Below are 18,254 nucleotides of genomic sequence, written 5' to 3'. Positions count from 1 at the left end.
ACCAATCAAAATTCAATAAAAGTCCCCAAAAGTTTTAAGCAACGCTCGAGAAAACATTATTATAAGACTTTGGGGACCAGTGTAATAAAGAAACCATTTCCCCTCCATTCCATGGAATTTAGAGTTGCTTACATTTAAATTTCTCGTAACAATTCCCATATGATTTATCATTTAAAAGATGTTAATTTGTTGGTACATATAAGAATTTCCCCTCTTACAAACCAAATAATATCCAATGGATTGAACCGGTTATCAGCCATACTGAAAAAAATCATGAAAAGCATCGTAAAATAGACAATTTTCTACGAATAATGAAATAAGGATCATCAAATCAATCAATACCAGTTTTGTTTGCCCAGGCCTTCGGCCGCTAACTAAAATTTAAGTTAATGCGCGGAAAATAATACGATGCAAAAAATTATTCTTCAAGTATGATTTTCGAACCGATCAATATCCACTGGATTAGAACCGGTTGTTAGCAATACTGAAAACTCATATATCCTGTCTTATTAGAGGCAATTTCCTACAAATCATAAAATCAATACCAGTTTTGTTAGCATTGACCTGCGACCCCTCGTGGCCAATAACCATATAATTATTTATTTTACAATCCGCAGAAATTTGTTTTATATGTTTTTGCAGAGAAAGAGTTTAGAAGAATATTTATTTATCGCATCGTATTATAGACAGCTTTCCTTGGATAAGTAGTACCAGTTTTGTTAGACCCGCGGGGCCAAAACTGGTATAAATTAATGTTTTTTTTATATTCGTAAAAATTTCACTGTTATACGGTTTTATAAATGATTTTTCAGTATGGCCGAGAACCAGTTCTAATCCAGCGGATATTAATCGGTTTGGAGGCAATACTGATAGTTATGCAAGAAATAATTATTAAATCATTTTTGCAAAGAAAGAATTTTGAAGAAAATTAATATTTGACGTATTTTTGTACAATTGTACAATCATTTGCAAATTATTTTATAACAATTTTTGCACATATTACAAAGTAATAAAAACTACATCCTTTTAGCTATATTATGTCATATTAACTTGTATAGTTATAAAAAAACTTATATGATGTAAAAACTGTTTTATAACTAGCGGCTACGCCCCCTAGAAGCCTCTAGGGGCATTTAAGGTTGGAGGGAGAAAAGTCGACCTTATCCAATTTTAAATTTGTGTTTAAAAGAGTAAAAAATATTTTTTGGGGAGAGGGGGTGAAGACTCCCTCCCCAAAAATAGTTTAAAACCTTTCCAGGACATCTTCACTGCAAAGGAGAACAGTATCGGTTCGGCGGTTAGCAAGATCATTTGGGACAGACAAAAAACGCTTACTACTTTTTATAATGGGATAACTAAAGTTACTTAAAAATTAATCCTTATTTTTTGGTTAAAATCCAGTGAGAGAGTAAATACATTGAACAGTAATATATGCTTTTCATTCAAAAACTTTGGGTGCTTTTAAATTTTTAAATTTTGATTGATTGGTTTCAAACTTTTGGACAAATGATTGTCATCTAGAAAAAGGGTATTTTTGTTTGTCAATTATCTTATATCACAGGGAACTTGTTAAAAACTAAAGAGGCGCTTGTATCAATTACATGATACTTTATCCCATCAGAAAAGGCCTCATACAGGCGAGGCTGGTGTCCATGACACTCAAACGTCAGGTCAAACAACCAAGGATAACTAAAGGGAGCCAAGTCTCTTCCTTTCTATCCCAAAAACCCAGGGTAATAACAAACAACCAACTCTTTGATTGCACGATCTTTGTCTGGAGACTCCAACTGTAAATGGTAATGAATTGCGCATGTATTGGGCCAATGCAACCCTCTGACTATCAATGTCGCGTACCTGACATAACAGCAGTAGGAACCATTTTTAAGGTCTTTAGATATGACGCCTTAATAAGACGAGATTCGAACCTAACACCCCGACGACGAGCGGATTTCCTACGTTTTGAGCCATGATCACGGGTTAAACAGAAAGGGGTAAATCTATTCATCCTCATTGGCGATACAAATAGATTATCGTTCATTGTCTTATCTCATAACTGAAAACTAAAAGGCCTTTGTAATTTGAAATACTGTTTAAAGAAATATGATTTTAATTTGTTTATTTAAATGTAATTTGTAATTGTAATGTAATTGGACTTTGAATTTACTAAGCAAATAAACAATAACGATGGACAGTGTGCTTTTTAGAAGCGAAGCTACTCTATAACTAACTATGTCGTCTGTCAGTCTGTCCATTGCGATATGGGGGAATGTGATTTTCTCGGCTTCTACTTAAGGTAGAAAGCTTTAACTTTTCCTATTTTATATGAAACTAGCGGCTACGCCCCTAGAGCTCTAGGGGCACTTAAGGTAGGAGGGGGCAAAGTGGACCTCATCCTATTTTAAATTTGAGTTTCAAAAGAGTAAAAACAAATATTTTTTGGGGGGGGGGAGGAGGTGAAGACACGCTCCTCAAAAATAGTTTAAAACCTTCCCAGGACCTATAAGAAGCTTCACTGTAAAGGAGAACAATATCGGTTCAGCGGTTAGCGAGATCCTTCGGGACAAACAAAAAACGCTTTATATAATAGGATATGCACATCTAGTCTATCCATTATTCTGTCCGTCTGTCTGTTGGTCATGCTTTAAAAGACGAAAAATGTAAAGGTTTTATTATTTTCTTTTAGTTTTTGCATATTCACTCTGTTTCTTTTCTTTATTATGACTATTGAATATCTGCTGTATAATGAAGCTCTTTATAGTGCCAATAAAAAGGGGATTTTTTTGCCGAATTATCCCGATTGAAGAAATATTAGAAAAGAGCTTTATTATAATATGACGTCATAAGAGCTTTAAGAGCTTCCTTTTTAACTTACTTTGTCAGTTTGTCCATACCATGATTATGTTGTGCTTCGCTACTTATTTATGTTGTCATCCTTGTTTATTAATTTGTTTGTATTACTTAATTGTCTTCAATCACATTTAGTTAAGTTATGTTTATTAAGTAAAATCCGAAGAAAAACAAAATAGAGTTTTTTTCCTCGTGAAATATTTTAAGCATCTATAATACAAAGTAGAACGATGTCTGTTTGTTTGTTTGTAGCGAAGGATCTCGCTAACCGCTGACCCGATCGGGTTCTCCTTTACAGGGTAGCTTCTCATAGGTCCCGGGAAGGTTAATAACTATTTTCTTGGGGGTTGGGACACCCCCAACCCCCCAAAAAATTAAAATCCCCCCCCCCAAATTTTTTTTTTTTTAAAACTAAAATCAAAATAGTGGGGTCGACTACCCCCCCCCCCCATAAAAAAATTCCCCCCCCCAAAGGAATTTTTTTTTAGATTCATTTTTTAAAATCTAAATTACGAAAAATTGGCTTGATTAAACCTCTTAGAACAAAGAGCCCCTAGAGGCTAGGGGCGAAGCCGCAAGTAGTATATAAAGTAGAAAGGTTTTTTATCCGTTGCTTAAGATTTTGATAACCAATAAACTGATTGAGTTCTCCATTTTATGCAAGCTTAACATAGGTACCGGGATTTTTCTTCCATTATCCTATCATATAAAGAAGATTTTTTTTTGTCTATAGCGAAGGATATCGCTAACCAGCACTGAACAGATTTGTGTACCCTTTAACTCCACTCTCGCTGTTAGCCTAAGGGAGCCGGAGAAGGGGCTAAAAACGGCCAAAACGTCTACAATACATACAAAAGCTTTGCTAAAAGCACAACGCAATCTAATTTCTAAATTCATTCCATTCCCATTATTTCTAATTCGCTGGGTTTTGAAACTTTTATTGAGCCACCATTAGTGTCCTTGCTTTTCAACAAATAGTTTTAATCTACAGACTGGTTAATTTTGTTTATTATCATTGAGAATGCACAAAATTTTTTATAACTTCATTGTCTTATTCCTTTAAATCCCTGGACTAAATGCACTAGACGGAAGGAACAAGTAGATTTTAGAGAGGATGCTCATCATTAGAATATAGAGTCCTCAAAAAGACCAGCTGATAAAAAACCATGTTTGCCACGGATACAAAAGGATAAGACAATTGCCGATAAATTGACGTACATTCTTAATGATAATACACAATAATTCCCATTCTGTAGATTAAAACCCGTGGTTAAAAATTTAAGACACTCAATTTCAATGAGCCATACCAATTACATTCCCCAAGGTTGATGATCCAACAAATAAGAAAACGTTGTTTTAAAACTTTGGGGACTAGTGTAATCAACAGCCTTATGTACCCTAACTCCCAGAAGTTTACATCCTCACATATGAATTAAAGAGTAGGTTCGCTAATAAAAAAAAAACATTGTTCAAGATAACAATGTTCAACTCTTAATTCTCATATTTTTATAAAGTTTGTGTTGCATAAGTTATTGGAAACTTTAAAGTTATATAAGTGATCGCGTGACCGGTTTATGTGACCAGGAAAATCTTCACTAACAAGCATGGTAACGTCTGTAGGTAGCGAAGCACAAAAAATTATGGAATGGGCAAACAGATAAGATTATAAATTATAGAGAAGATGTTCAGTTCTCATGATTATGAAAAAAATATAAAATGCACAAACTCCAAGAAAATCACAAAACCTTAAGAAAATATTTTTTTATCATTTTTATCATGACCGACAGAAAGACGGACAAAACAAGTTATATATCAGATGCGCATGGTTTTAATAACAAACGAAAAAATTACAATGGTATAGTCCCTTTTGTGGCAACGCTCCTTAAGGGTGATTCTTTGTATTTTTCACAGTAGCTTTTCTCCTATTTCTAGCACCTGCGGGGGGCTCTAACCCTGCGGGGCAATCACCTAACCTAACCTAACCTATTAAAAGCCATTTTAAAACTACGACAAATCGCCCCTTAAGGGGCGTTGCCAGTGCCACGAAAGACTGACTTAATAACTGACGGACAGACAACGTCAATTATAGAGTAGCTTCGCTTCTAAACTGTGATAAAATCTAATTATTAGCTACCTAAATCAACGACAATAGCCACAAATTTCGGACGGACGGACGGACCAATCTTAATATGAAAAGGCTTCGCTTTTAAAAAATGTTCATAAATGTGCACTGTTTAATCCCTTTCTTATCAACAAAATAAAAATCCTTCACTATTTACATAAGACAAACAATAAATCCGTGTTGTTTTAATAAATTTTAACCAGGCAAAAGAATAACAAGGATGACAAAATCTATATGTAGCGAAGCCTGCTTGCTGTCGGGTTCTGTCATACTAGAGACGTTAAAAATGTTCTTACTACAGCTATCTCTGTCACTAATAGTGTAAAGAAAATGCCTTCCCAACAAACAGGCCCTTCTCATTAACATGCAGAGTTAGGACTTCTAGACAAGGGTCGTGCAATCAAAGGGTTGGTTCTTTGTTACCTAATCTAATATCCGTAGGCGTTAGAATATCGCATCCCATAATAAGCGGATTATACTCTGAATTCTCTATACGATCACTTAAAACCAAAGCAGAATCTCGTCCTAACAAAGTTCATGTAGCAAAGCCTAAAATATTACTTATGGACAAACAGACATATGAAGTTATGGAGCAAATATTCAGTTGTCATAATAGATACAATAATATCCACTGACTAAATCAAAAAAAATCTTCTATTTACATATCCCTGTTTTTAAAGGAACAAAGTTGACAAAATCCATAAAAGCGAAGCTCTAAGGTCAGAAGGAATAACATACGAACAATAACTCTTGTTCAGTGTCCGAACTTAATAAGCGGAACATCATTTTGTAGAGTAAAAGGACATTTTCTTTATCAGAATTTGATTAAAGAGATGCCTCGCTTATTATATTGTACTTTCTAGTCCTATAAATCAGTAGGATAATTATACAAACGTTGTAATCAAAAAGGTAAATGGACGCACTGACTTTCTGGCAACGTTTAAAGCGCTGCTACGTTTCCTAAAATTTTATAGGAATCATTATGCTAAGTTTGAAATTGATAGGACATTTCTAATATGTCTCTTTTAAAGTTGAATTAATTGTGAATTTATTAAAGTGTATGTATATATTTGATTGGTTGGTAATTTTGTTTTTCATGATTGGGAAGTTTGTTCTAATTTATCGTCCTTTGTCTTAGATAGAGAATTTGAAAGAGCTTATCAACAAAAAGACAGACACAATAAATTATAGAGTCAATAGAGCTGAAGAAAAGTTTTACCTTATTTAATTAAGTGACATATAATTTTGTAGGGGAATCAATAATGCAACAAGCATTACAACATCCATAAAAAGCGAAGCACAAAAAAAATCATAGATTGGAAAACGGACAAGGAGATTTAAATAGCATTTGTCAAATTCAATAGAGAAATTTATAGAACAATTCATTTTTAAAAACTATATTTTGTTCCATCCTGATGCTTATTGGTATAGGGAATATTTATAAAAAAAATGACATTTCCATTCCCCCTAGCTTTACGGACTGACTGACGGACGGCAAGACACATCCTAAATGTAGAAAGTTCTCGCTTCTACCATCAGAGTAAATATAGAGCTCTGTAGAAATACCGTACTCAATGTTTTGCTTTAATCTAAATTTATATTAAATCTATCAGGCGCGTCTCTCTATTTGACTATGAAGTCCAGAGAATGCGGACACCTTGTTCCTCCATGAATTCCTGTCTTTGGCAAGTGCTTCAGCTTCTCCCCATGTCAATTTTAATTTAATTAGATCCTTTTCAGTGCTGTTCCTTTAGGTCGTTTTTGGTCGTGCCTGTCTACGTTTACCAGTGATGGGTTCCATCTTAAGCACTTTTTTGGAAACCTATTTTGTTCCATTCTAAGCACATGTCCTAGCTACCTTAATCTTTTATATTTCACTTCTGCTTCAATACTATTGCACTTAGTTTTTACAATACCTTTATCCCCTCACCCTTAACTGGATGAACAAACTGACCAATAAATGAGGTCCATGTAATGTTAGCAACCTATATTGACGACTAATTTTCCTCTATCAATATATCCATTATACATTATATAATATACTAGTGGCTACGCCCCTAGAGGCCTCTAGTGGCACTTTAAATGTTTTTTTTTAAATATTTAAAATATGTTTTTTTTTTACGTTTGACGTTAATTTTTCGCTGAACTCTCTTTCTAAAATCGAAAATTTAAAATAAAAATTTAATTTCTCTAGGGAGGGTGGTGGTACCCTCCCCCAAAATAGTTATAAACCTTCCCGGGACATATGAGAATCTACCCTGTCAAGGAGAACCCGATCGGTTCAGCAGTTAGCGAGATCCTTCGGTACAAACGTACAAACACACAAATACACAAACATCCTGTTACTTTATTATAAGGATATACATTAATAAGCAGACAGAGAGGCGACAACACGCTGTCTATTACACTAGTCCCTAACGTTTTATAATAACGTTTTCTTTTTCGTATGGGGACTTTTGTGAATATTTATTAGTTGGATCAGCTGAGTGTTCAAACGTTTTAACTACTACTGAAGGGGCAATTTTGTATATCAGCTTTGGGGATTGTGTCGATTTATCGGCCATTGTCTTATCTCTTCAGATTCCTGTTTCATAGGACAAGTTTGAACTGCCGCTCTACTGTCCTAATACTAGTGTATATTGGTCTAAAAACCCCGCCATAAACTTTGATTTCTCATTACACGTAAAAATATCGGGGTTGTCAAACAAAATTACCAATTTTTTTTATAAAGAAAAAAATACATTTTTACACATGCATAAAAATGAAATTATTTGTCGCGTCGTATTAGAGACAACTTTTCGTGGATAATAAAATAAGAAAATATGAGATTAAAACCAGTTTTGTTAAACCCGACGTTCAGAAGTCAAGTGCTAACAAAACTGTTGATTTTTTTATTTTATTCTTCGTGCTGTAAAATATTTTTCTGTATGGCGTGGAACCGGTTCTAATCCAGCAGATATTAATCAGTTTTGAAGCCATACTAGAAGAAGAATTATAAATTTAATTATATAAATAAGTAACTTTAATTTCTTAAAAATTATCAAATTTTAATTTCATGATTATAAATTTTTATAGACAAACGGACACGTCCCAATGTATTTTGTCATCTATATGATATAACATGAAAATACATTGTAATTATAAATTTAGCTAATACTTATTTTAGCAACATTGAAACAACGCCAAAACAACTACCAGGATGTGCTGAATTTTAATTTCCAAATGTGTGCGCAGTTTCCGCGGTGTTTCGTTATCGTATCTCAATATTTACTACTAGCTAAAAAAGCTTCAAACTTTAAAAAAATTGAAAATTAAAGTTTCGAATGTATAATAAGAGATATAAGTTTTCCGGAATTTTAATGTAGGGAGTAGATTTGAAATCTGCATCAAATTTTAAGGATTTTTTTTTTATAAAATTCGTTTTTTGTAAAATTCTTTATCTAAAAGCGAAAATACATTTTAAGTTAATTAATTTTGACCAATAGGATAGGTGGATTTTAAACTACCTGCGCTCTAATTGGTTGAATGATGTACGACATCCACTCAGAGCACAGATTTTTTAAATCCACCAATCGCAGATGCCAAAATTAATTAACCCATTAGTGCCGAGCGCCACTTTTATGGGCCGATCGAGCTGTAAGTTTCAGGGAAGCTTTATAATGGTCAAAACGGAATTCGTATTTTTTTGTTTTGCTCTAGTGGCGTGCACAGGAAAGTTGCAAAAAAAACCGGTTCGGCTTGGCCATAAATACCAACCAGGCATTAACACCCGTTTTTGGTGCTTTCCCCCAGTTTTAAAACCCGGTTGACCTGTATAAACCCGGTTATTTTGACCAAAAATCGAAAAATGTAATTTTTGAACGCCAAAAGTGAGATGAACACTTTTTAGAACTTTGATACGATCCGTAATTGAAAACTACACAACCTCATGTAATCTAAAGAGCTACAAGTATAATACGAAGCGATTTATTTCAAATTTAGTGTTTCGGCTATAGGTGCCGCCGTTTTCGGGTAAAAAAACCCGTTGCTCGAAGTTTTAAAAGACACACACTACAAAAAAAGAACATATAAAATTTGGGTGTTACATATCAGAAAACGATCATAAAACTATTGGGTGACACCTATAGAGATTACTAGGGTTATTATGGTGGCTCAAACCCTTACTAATGACGTTAATTGTTATTTTTATTGGTTGAAAAGTTAAAACCGGGTAATAAAAACCGAAACCGAGCCGGGTTTTAAAATTTTCGGGTATGTATGGCCAAGCCGAACCGGGTCATAATAGGGCGTAAAAAAACGATAAAAAAATCATATAAAAAATAATAATTTGAATAAAACGAATTCACATATAGATGTACTTGTCAATAAACATTAGATTTCACGAAAAAAATCAGCGACTTTACTATAAAAACAAAAAAGTTAGATGGGGTATTTTGAATTGTCATGATTTTCAAACTTTGTTGATCTATACCAGCAAACGGAAGTAAGCTAAACTGCCTGCTCCAGGGGGAAATGAAAGCCAGGGTAGTAGAGGGGGGATTCATACTGAGAATGATGCAATTATGAAGCCGGAAACCGGTTTTTTTTCCATTTTCTGGCACCGGGTTTTAAAACCCGGTTCGGCACTAATGGGTTAACTTAAAATGTATTTTCGCTTTTAGATAAAGAATTATACAAAAAACGAATTTTATAAAAAATCCTTAAAATTTGATGCAGATTTCAAATCTACTCCCTACATTACAATTCCGGAAAACTTATATCTCTTAATGTATAAATCGTTTATACGTTCAAAATTTTGAAAGTTTAGAAGTTTGAAGCTTTTTTTAGATAGGATGAGGAAACACCGCGGAAACTGCGTACGCTTTTGGAAATTAAAATTCAGCACATCACCACCAGGCATAAAACTACATTTTTCAGAGTTTTAAAGTTACTTTTAGTTGTGGTATGGTTCAGTTATGCGTTACGTTATGTTACAATTTAAGTGAAAGTTAATCATCTATTTAATTAATGTAAAAATTTTTTATATGAAGAGAAAAACAGTGGAAAAACGCAGTTTTACGAATTATTAAAGTTATATTATGATAAAAAACGTACCATTTTTATGAAAAAATATTACAAAAAAATATCAATACTAAAATATAATGATAAACTTATAATGGTTATTTATCGCACCGTATTATAGACAGCCTTTCGCGGATATTAAAACAAAAGAATATAAGATTAATCGTAGTTTTGTTAGCCAGTAGGGTCCAAATGCCCGGGCTAACAAAACTGGCAGTAATTTTATGATTTTTAATTTAGTATTCGTAGAAAATTGTCTGTAATATGATACTATACATGATTTTTCATGAATTTAATAGTAGTTTCAAGATTAAAAGGCTTATAGTCGTTAAAAACGACATACCACAAATATTGTTATGGTTGATTTATCTATTATGCATGTTGTACTAGTTTGTAGGAATCTAAAGGGATAAGATAATAGCCGATAAATTATATCCTCAATGATGATACACAGAATTACCCCTTCTTGAGATTAAAATTAACTTCATGAGTAGTAATCAAAGTTGTTAAGCAAATGAATAAGAAAACTTTGGGGACTAGTGTAATTAACAGACCAATTTCCCCTCCCTCCCTGATGTGGTATTAATGTTCGTGGATTTTTATATCTTTAAATCATGGATTAAGGGATGTGACAATGGATGATTAATAGGTACCTAAAGTCAGGGAGGGAGAGAACATTGGGATATTTATTACACTAGTCCGCAAAGTCTTATAATAACGTTTTCTTATTCGTTGCTTAATAACATTGGTGACTTTCATTGAATTTTGATTGGCTGGTTCATTTAGTTGAGTGTCCCAACGTTTTAATCACTAATTGTAATCTACAGAAGGGCTAATTTTGTGTATCTTCATTAGGGATGTACAATTTATCACACATTGTCTTATCCCTTTAGATCCCTGATATTTTTTCAGACAATTAAATATGATAATAAAATGATTCGAAGGCCGAAAAAGTTGAGTCAAATAATTTTAATTTGTTTTGTTTTTGCTAATGTATATTTCTTTATCAGTTACAGGTAAGTCTAAATTTAAACAAGGATGACAACATCCATAAAAGCAAAGCTGTAATATCAGAAGGAAGGACAAACGAGCAATAACTCTTGTAGAGTATCAGAACTTAATAAGTAGAATATTAATTTTGTAAGTTTTATTAAAAGTGTACATAAAGAGAGGGGTAGGTTTCGGGTAAAATCCGTAAAGGTTATGTGTTATAAGTTAAAAACAATAGTAGAACGATAAAAATTTATGTTAACTATAAAAAAAAGTTGTCTATGGTTCTTTTCAATAAGAAATACATATATTATTATCGTTCTACTACTGTTTTTAACTTATAACACATAACCTTTACGGATTTTACCCGAAACCTACCCCTCTCTTTATGTACACTTTTAATAAAACTTTAATACTACTATTTTTAAGCCTTAAAAGTTAAAACACACACCTTTACGGATTCCACCAGAAACCTACCCCCCTCTTTGTTGCAAAGTATGTTTTAGATAGACGCAAGGACATGTAACGGTTATATAGTTGCTACGCTTCCTACATTGTACCTAACTGGTATAGGAATCATCAATTATGCGAAGTTTGTTTCGAAAGGACAGACGGACGGACCGACCCTAATTATAGAAAAGATTCGCTTTTAATAAAAATTTTAAAAATGGACTATGAACACTATTTAAATTAAATATATTGTACAATAATGGGACCTAAATTGATAAGCTGAATTTTAATTTTAAAATGTGTACGCAGTTTCCGCAGCTCAGTGTTTCCTCATCTTATCTCAATATTTACTACCAGGTAAAAAAGCTTCAAACTTCTAAAAAAAATAATACAAATTTTGAAAATTAAAGTTTTGAATGTATAAATCGTTCATACGTTTAAAATTTTGAAAGTTTGAAGCTTTTTTAGGTAGTAGTAAATATTAAAATAGGATGAGGAAACACCGCAGAAACTGCGTACACATTTGGAAATTAAAATTCATCACATCCCTGAATTAACCAATCATTATACTTACTTACTAGCTAACCGTTATTAATAGCTGAACAAACAAACACATTTTGTACTTAGAAAAGCTTCGCTTTTTTAGAACTAAATCTAATAAATTTTTTATATTTTTTAGTTATGGTAACGACGATAAAAATAGCTATTTTCACCAAATAAAACATCATATATTATTAAATATACAGAGACCTTTTCAAACTTCCAAAAGTGAATTATTAGAAAATAGTTATCAAAGAAAGTTGGAAAGACTTATTAACGGACATTTAACTCCAGCTTCAGATATCAAAAGGTATTATTATTTCTAGCTACTTGTGGCTATGCCCCTCGAGGCCTCTAACGGAGGGAATAGTGTGTGTGTGTGTGGGGGGGGGGGAATTAATATTTTTTTTCTAGGGGCTTTTTTTCATAGTTATACATTAAAACTTTCCCTGGAACTATAAGAAGCTTCACTGGAAAATATATACAAACAGACAGATAAAGAGACTTATAGATATCCTATTACTTTTTGGGGATGTGTCAAACCATTCATTAATTTAATTATATACATGAATACATTCAAATTTTTTACCTATCCCAATGACAACGTGCGGCTTCCCTGAAATTGAGAACTCAATCGATTCTCACGTTAGCAAGATCCTTTGGGCAATGGGGACAGCTAAAAACACCTGCTACTTTATAAAAAGTAACAAGATGTCTGTACATTAAGATCTCGCAAACAGCTAAACCGATAGGATTCTCTTTTATTGTGAAGCTTCCTATGGGTCTAGGGGAGGTTTATAACTATTTTAAGGTTGGGTATCTTTAATCCCCCAAGAGAAATCGCATAAGAAAAAATCAACCCCACCCCCCAAAAAAATTAACTTTTTCTTTTCAAGTCGCACGATTGAAGATTATCTATTAATCTATTTTCAATTAATGAATAATCTATCTATCTATTTATAATTAATCTATCTATCTATTCATGATTATCTATTCATGATTATCTATTTATCTATCTATCTATCTATAATTAATCTATCTATCTATTTAGTTCTACCACAGATACAATAAATATTGGTGCCATAATAGTCAACATAAAAAAAGAACAACAAATTTTTGGTAAGATTAAAGTTAGTAAAACACAAATTTTAGGATTTAATTATAGAGATGCTTCGCTTACAACATTGTGCCTTGTTAAACTAAAAAAAAAGTATGCAAAGTTTGAAATTGATATGAAAATTCTAACATGTCTAAATTAACGAAAAGAGCTTACTGAATGTACAAAAGCTTCGCTTTTAAAAATATTTCTATATTGGAAAAATCAATTTATTTTTAGAACCAGAATTTGTGAAGGGGGTGAGAAGAAATTTTAATTCTATTTTAGATAGGGTAAGCAGTTAAATAATTTTCCAGAATAGCTTCAAACCCGATTAATATTCAATGTATTAGAACCGGTTCTCATCCACACTGAAAAATTATGTATAGCATCATATTATAGACAATTTTCCACAAATAATATAAAATATTATAAAGTTTATACCAGTTTTTTAGTCTGGGCCTTCGGGGATAACAAAACTGGTTTTAATCTTATAATTTATTGTTTTTTTTTATTCGCGGAAAGCTGTCTATGATACGATGAAATTAATAATTTTATACAATTACATTCTTCCTTGATACCATAATTGATGGAGGACAGTAGACTGTAAATGGTACCAAATTTTTATGAAAATGTTTTCTCAATGCTCGGCCTCAAAATTTAAGAACCTTTTCTTAAATCTTTAATATTGATTAGTTGAAACTTTTCAAACATTATTTAAAACTATAGAAAAGGTATAATTTTGTTTATTATTATTGGGAATGTTTATCAATTAGCTGTCTATTGTAATATCCCTTAAGATCCTTCGTATCAATACAATTAGTTATAATACAAAGTAGAATGATGTCTGTCCGTCCGTCCCTTAAGATCTCGGTAACCACAGAACCGATCAAATTCTACTCTTCAGGATATACACCTATTGGTCCTTTGGTGGTTTTAAGCTATTTTCTTGGGTGGTGGGACACCCCAACCCCTCCAAATATGAAAAATTTCCTTCCCCCCCAAAAATTGTTTTTAAGAAGTTATTTCAAAATAAATGGCAGCACCAGAAATACTTAAAATTACCTCTTGGGGCAAAGCCCCTAGAGGCTAGGGGCAAAGTCACTAGTAAATAATATATAGGATGTTATTGTTTTAGATTATTTTTTTAGTCGGTCTCAAAACCTCTCCACTTTATAATAGGTAATTTGTTTTTAAAAATCAGTCAATTTCTAATTTCATTATTCGAAGCCCTCTTGTATATAATAATTGACCTTGTAATTCTATCATAACAATGACTCTATAGCTTGTTATTGCTGCACTTCTTATAAACATTATTATACTTGTTTTTAGTAATCGCATGTAAATGGTCATGGGAATAAATTTGGAATGGATTGCAATTTGTGGGGATAGATTTTTTTGTATTGGTTCTAATAATATGCTACGCAAACTGATCAAAGATATTTAAATGAATAAATTATGTAATTAATTGAAAATATTATAACAATATTATTACTGCGCTACTTATATTCTTGTCCTTGTCCTTTTTAGTAACTGATGAATATAGCAGCGGGGATGCTGGTAAACTGGTGGCCAGCATTTTTATCAAAAGATTGTCAGAAACAGTCATTAAGGTAGGGTTAGGCTTGCTGTCGCGGGTTTGAGTCTGGGCCACAACGCATCATACTAGAGACGCCATTAATGTTACCTTCTACTTCTGATACCTTTGGCATTATTAGTGAAGTATTGGAAATGTCTTGGTCCCTCAAACAGGCGCAACTAAATACCCTGAACAATGAGAATTCAAGACAAAAGTTCTTGCAAAAAAAGGATTGGTTGTCTTTTCTGTGTTACTTACCTGATATCCAATACACAGTGCCTTCGAAGGTGCTTTGACTTTAGTGTCAGAACCTAAATTGGGACATAGTAAATTTCATTACCCTAGGTTAGGTAACTTCGTTTCAATTTTCAATAAAATCTAAAATGCAGCGGTTTTTGAGAAAATTAAATTTGAAAACTTCAAGTTTAATTTTCACCCACTAGGAGTTACCGCACAATTATGACAAGAAAAGCAAAGATTTTTTATTTAAAATTTTGAACAACTTTGCTTGTATAAAGTTCTTCATAAAACCACTCATGAAGTGAGTTAATTAATGGCCATTTTTATCAATTGCTTTGCTAAGGTCACGGAAATTCAGCCTTAAATAAATCATATATAGAGAGGATTTATGACTGACGTTATAAAAGCAAAGTTGTTCAAAATTTTAAATAAATAATCTTTGCTTTTCTTGTCATGATTATGCGGTAACTCCTAGTGGGAGAAAATTGAACTTGAAATTTTTAAATCTAATTTTCTCAAAAACCGCTGCATTTTAGATTTTATTGAGAAGTGAAATAAAGTTACCTAACCTAGGGTAATAAAATGCACTATGTCCCAATTTAGGTTCTGACACTAAAGTCAAAGCCCCTTCAAAGGCACTGTGCAATAGCTGGCGCTAGAGTATTGGATCCCATAACAAGTGGATGATGCCCTTAGGTTCTCTAGATGATCACTCAATCAAAATCTAACAATCCTTTTACTAAAGTAACAGGATGTTTGTTTGTCTGTGTGTCTGTACCGAAGGATCTCTCTAACCGCTGAACCGATCGGGTTCTGCTTAACAGGGTAACATAGGTCCCGGGAAGGTTTATAACTATTATTTTGAAGGGTGGTACACTGCACCCCCAACCTCCCCAAAATAAAAAATAACCCCCCCCCCCCCAAATTTTTTTTTATTTTTTAACTAAAATTATAAATGATGGGGGAGGGGGGGGTGCACCCTCCCCCCCCAAAAAAAAATTTCCACCCCCCAAAAGATTTTTTTAAAAATTTTTCTTTTAAAATCTAAAATAAGAAATTGGGTTATCAAATTCGACTCCCCCCTCCTTAAGTGACCCTAGAGGCCTCTAGGGGTGTAGCCGCTAATTAAAATATATTTCAGAATGTTTATAACCACTCTTTATCCATGAAGAGGGTAGATTTTTCTCTAGGTAATATTTATTTTACCTCAATAAGAATATTTTTGGATTACACGAGGATGACAACATCAAAGCAAAGTAGCAAAGCTCTTAAATGTAAAAGTAGGAAGAACAGCAAAGAAAGTGAGCATAATGGACAGACAGACATAGTGAGTTGTAAACAAAATGCTCAGTAGTCATATGAACATCCATTCTTTTAAAGGGAGGGAGGGGACATTGGACCCCAAAGTTTTATAATAACATTTTCTTATTTGTAGGCATAACAACTTTGGGAACTTTGATATGCTTTGGTCATCTAAATATTTTTCAAAAAAAATCATTCTTCTATCTTTAATAGCAGAAGAGAAAAACACACATTAAATATTTTCTTCAATATAGAGCTTTACAAAAAGACTGACGGACCTAATGAGTTATGAAGTACTAGCGGCTTCGCCCCTAGCTTCTACGGGCTTTGCCACAAGAGGTATAATTACATCTTCTTTGAAAAAAAAATGCGAATGGATCGCAAATTTTCACAAATTCGTAAAAGATCTTTTTAAAAATTGGAGAGGGGGACAGGGGCGTCCAAGCTTTTTATTTTTTTTGTTAGAGATTTTCTATTTTTGGGGGGGTATTTACCCCCCCAAAATTGTTTGGGGGGGGGTAAATACCCCCTCCTAAATGGTTGGGGGTGCCTACGGCACCCCCAGGGCAGGGGTAAATTTTAAATGGGGGGGGGGTAATCGCCCCATTACCCCCCCCTTGGACGCCTAAGGAGGGGGATTTTTTGGTTTTTGGGGGTGTCCCACCCCCCAAGAAAATAGCCTAAAACCACCACTGGCCCAGTAGGTATATAAACCATAAAGAGTAAAACCTGATCGGATCAGTGGTTACCAAGATCTTAAGGGACAGATAGAAATTTAGCCACTTTGTATTATAGATATCTCCGGATAATCTTCACAAAAAACCTATAATTGAAAAAAAATTGCACATAATATTTATTTTCAGTGAATGGAAATGAAATAACCACCCTACGACCTGACTTCATACAACAATTCAAAAATCTTAGTTCTTCAAGTAAGTCCAAATTTAGTGAGGTTCTTTTTCCAGTATGGCTTAGATACCGATTAATATCCACTGGATTAGAACCGGTTCTCAGCCTACCAAACAATCATGTATGACATTGAATTATAGAATATTTTCAATGAATATTAAAATCATTTTTTAAAAATTTTAATATCCGCGGAAAGTTATCTGTGATAAGTTGTCAACTTGAACCATTTAAATTACAGATAAATTGCAATGTCTATTATAATCTCAACAAAAATCTTAAATAAACGAAAACAACATATCAATAATAAGTCAATTTATGTTACTTTTATTAAAGGAGTAGTTACATAAAATGCATTTGACTTAAATTTAATGAACTGTATTTTATTCCTGTTATAAACTATATTTATTATTCATCGGGCATACATTTGAAAGAATTTTAACATTCTACCACGTAGTTTTAAAATTATTAAGAATTGAAAATCATAATCTTGTTGTATAATATGCAACTTTGATGACTTTCTTGTTTTCATGACTATTTTATTGATGTTACCTAAGTTTTTTGGCTAACCTACATTTATCATATTTTACGAAAACATTTAAAGGTTCACTACTCGAAGTACCCAAACTTGTTAAATACACATCATGCAACTATTCCTTTGACTTAAAAAAATATGGAAATAATTTTGTTAATATTGAGGTGGAAAGTATTCTAGAGATTTTATGTACTTGGGACCTTTATACCATCTTGGATTCATCAATTTAGACAGGTATTGTTCTACGCCCCTAGAGGTCCTTGAGCAGGAGGAGGGAAATCGACCCTCTTTCTTTTAAAAAGAAAAGAAATCGGAACCCTTGTAAGGGAGGTCCAGTAAGTCATACAGTGGCGACGCTTAGCGGCAATTTATTTTCTAGGGTGATTTCTCTTGGGAGGAAGTTGGTACCGTCCCCTAAATAGTTTTTAACCTTCCCAGGATCTATGAGAAGCTACATTGCAAAGAAGAACTAAAACGGTTTCGTGGTTTGTGAGATCCTGAACTACAGACAAAAATTGTTACTTTCATAAAAGGATACTGGTCTACAAAGTTTTATAAACACGCTCCTTCATTCGTTGACTTAAAA

General features: G+C 33.1%; 1 protein-coding gene across 1 annotated transcript in view; it reads left to right on the top strand.

Annotated features, from left to right (window-relative positions):
• The first annotated feature begins 14,249 nt into the window (after positions 1 to 14,249).
• LOC145333269 (xyloside xylosyltransferase 1-like) overlaps positions 14,250 to 18,254 on the top strand; it is a 32,832-nt gene continuing 28,827 nt past the window's right edge. The window contains exons 1-5 of the mRNA XM_080178401.1: positions 14,250 to 14,288; positions 14,637 to 14,719; positions 16,067 to 16,115; positions 17,091 to 17,159; positions 17,833 to 17,902. Of these exons, the coding sequence (XP_080034527.1) occupies positions 16,091 to 16,115; positions 17,091 to 17,159; positions 17,833 to 17,902 (164 nt within the window). The 5' untranslated portion in view covers positions 14,250 to 14,288; positions 14,637 to 14,719; positions 16,067 to 16,090. The remainder of the gene's footprint in view (positions 14,289 to 14,636; positions 14,720 to 16,066; positions 16,116 to 17,090; positions 17,160 to 17,832; positions 17,903 to 18,254) is intronic.

This window comes from Acartia tonsa, chromosome 12, assembly GCF_053477335.1.
Source record: "Acartia tonsa isolate MP-2025a chromosome 12, ASM5347733v1, whole genome shotgun sequence".
NCBI classification, from domain to species: Eukaryota; Metazoa; Arthropoda; class Copepoda; order Calanoida; family Acartiidae; genus Acartia; species Acartia tonsa.
The sequence above is the reverse complement of the archived record's forward strand: the minus strand, read 5'-3'. Positions and strand labels throughout refer to the sequence as shown.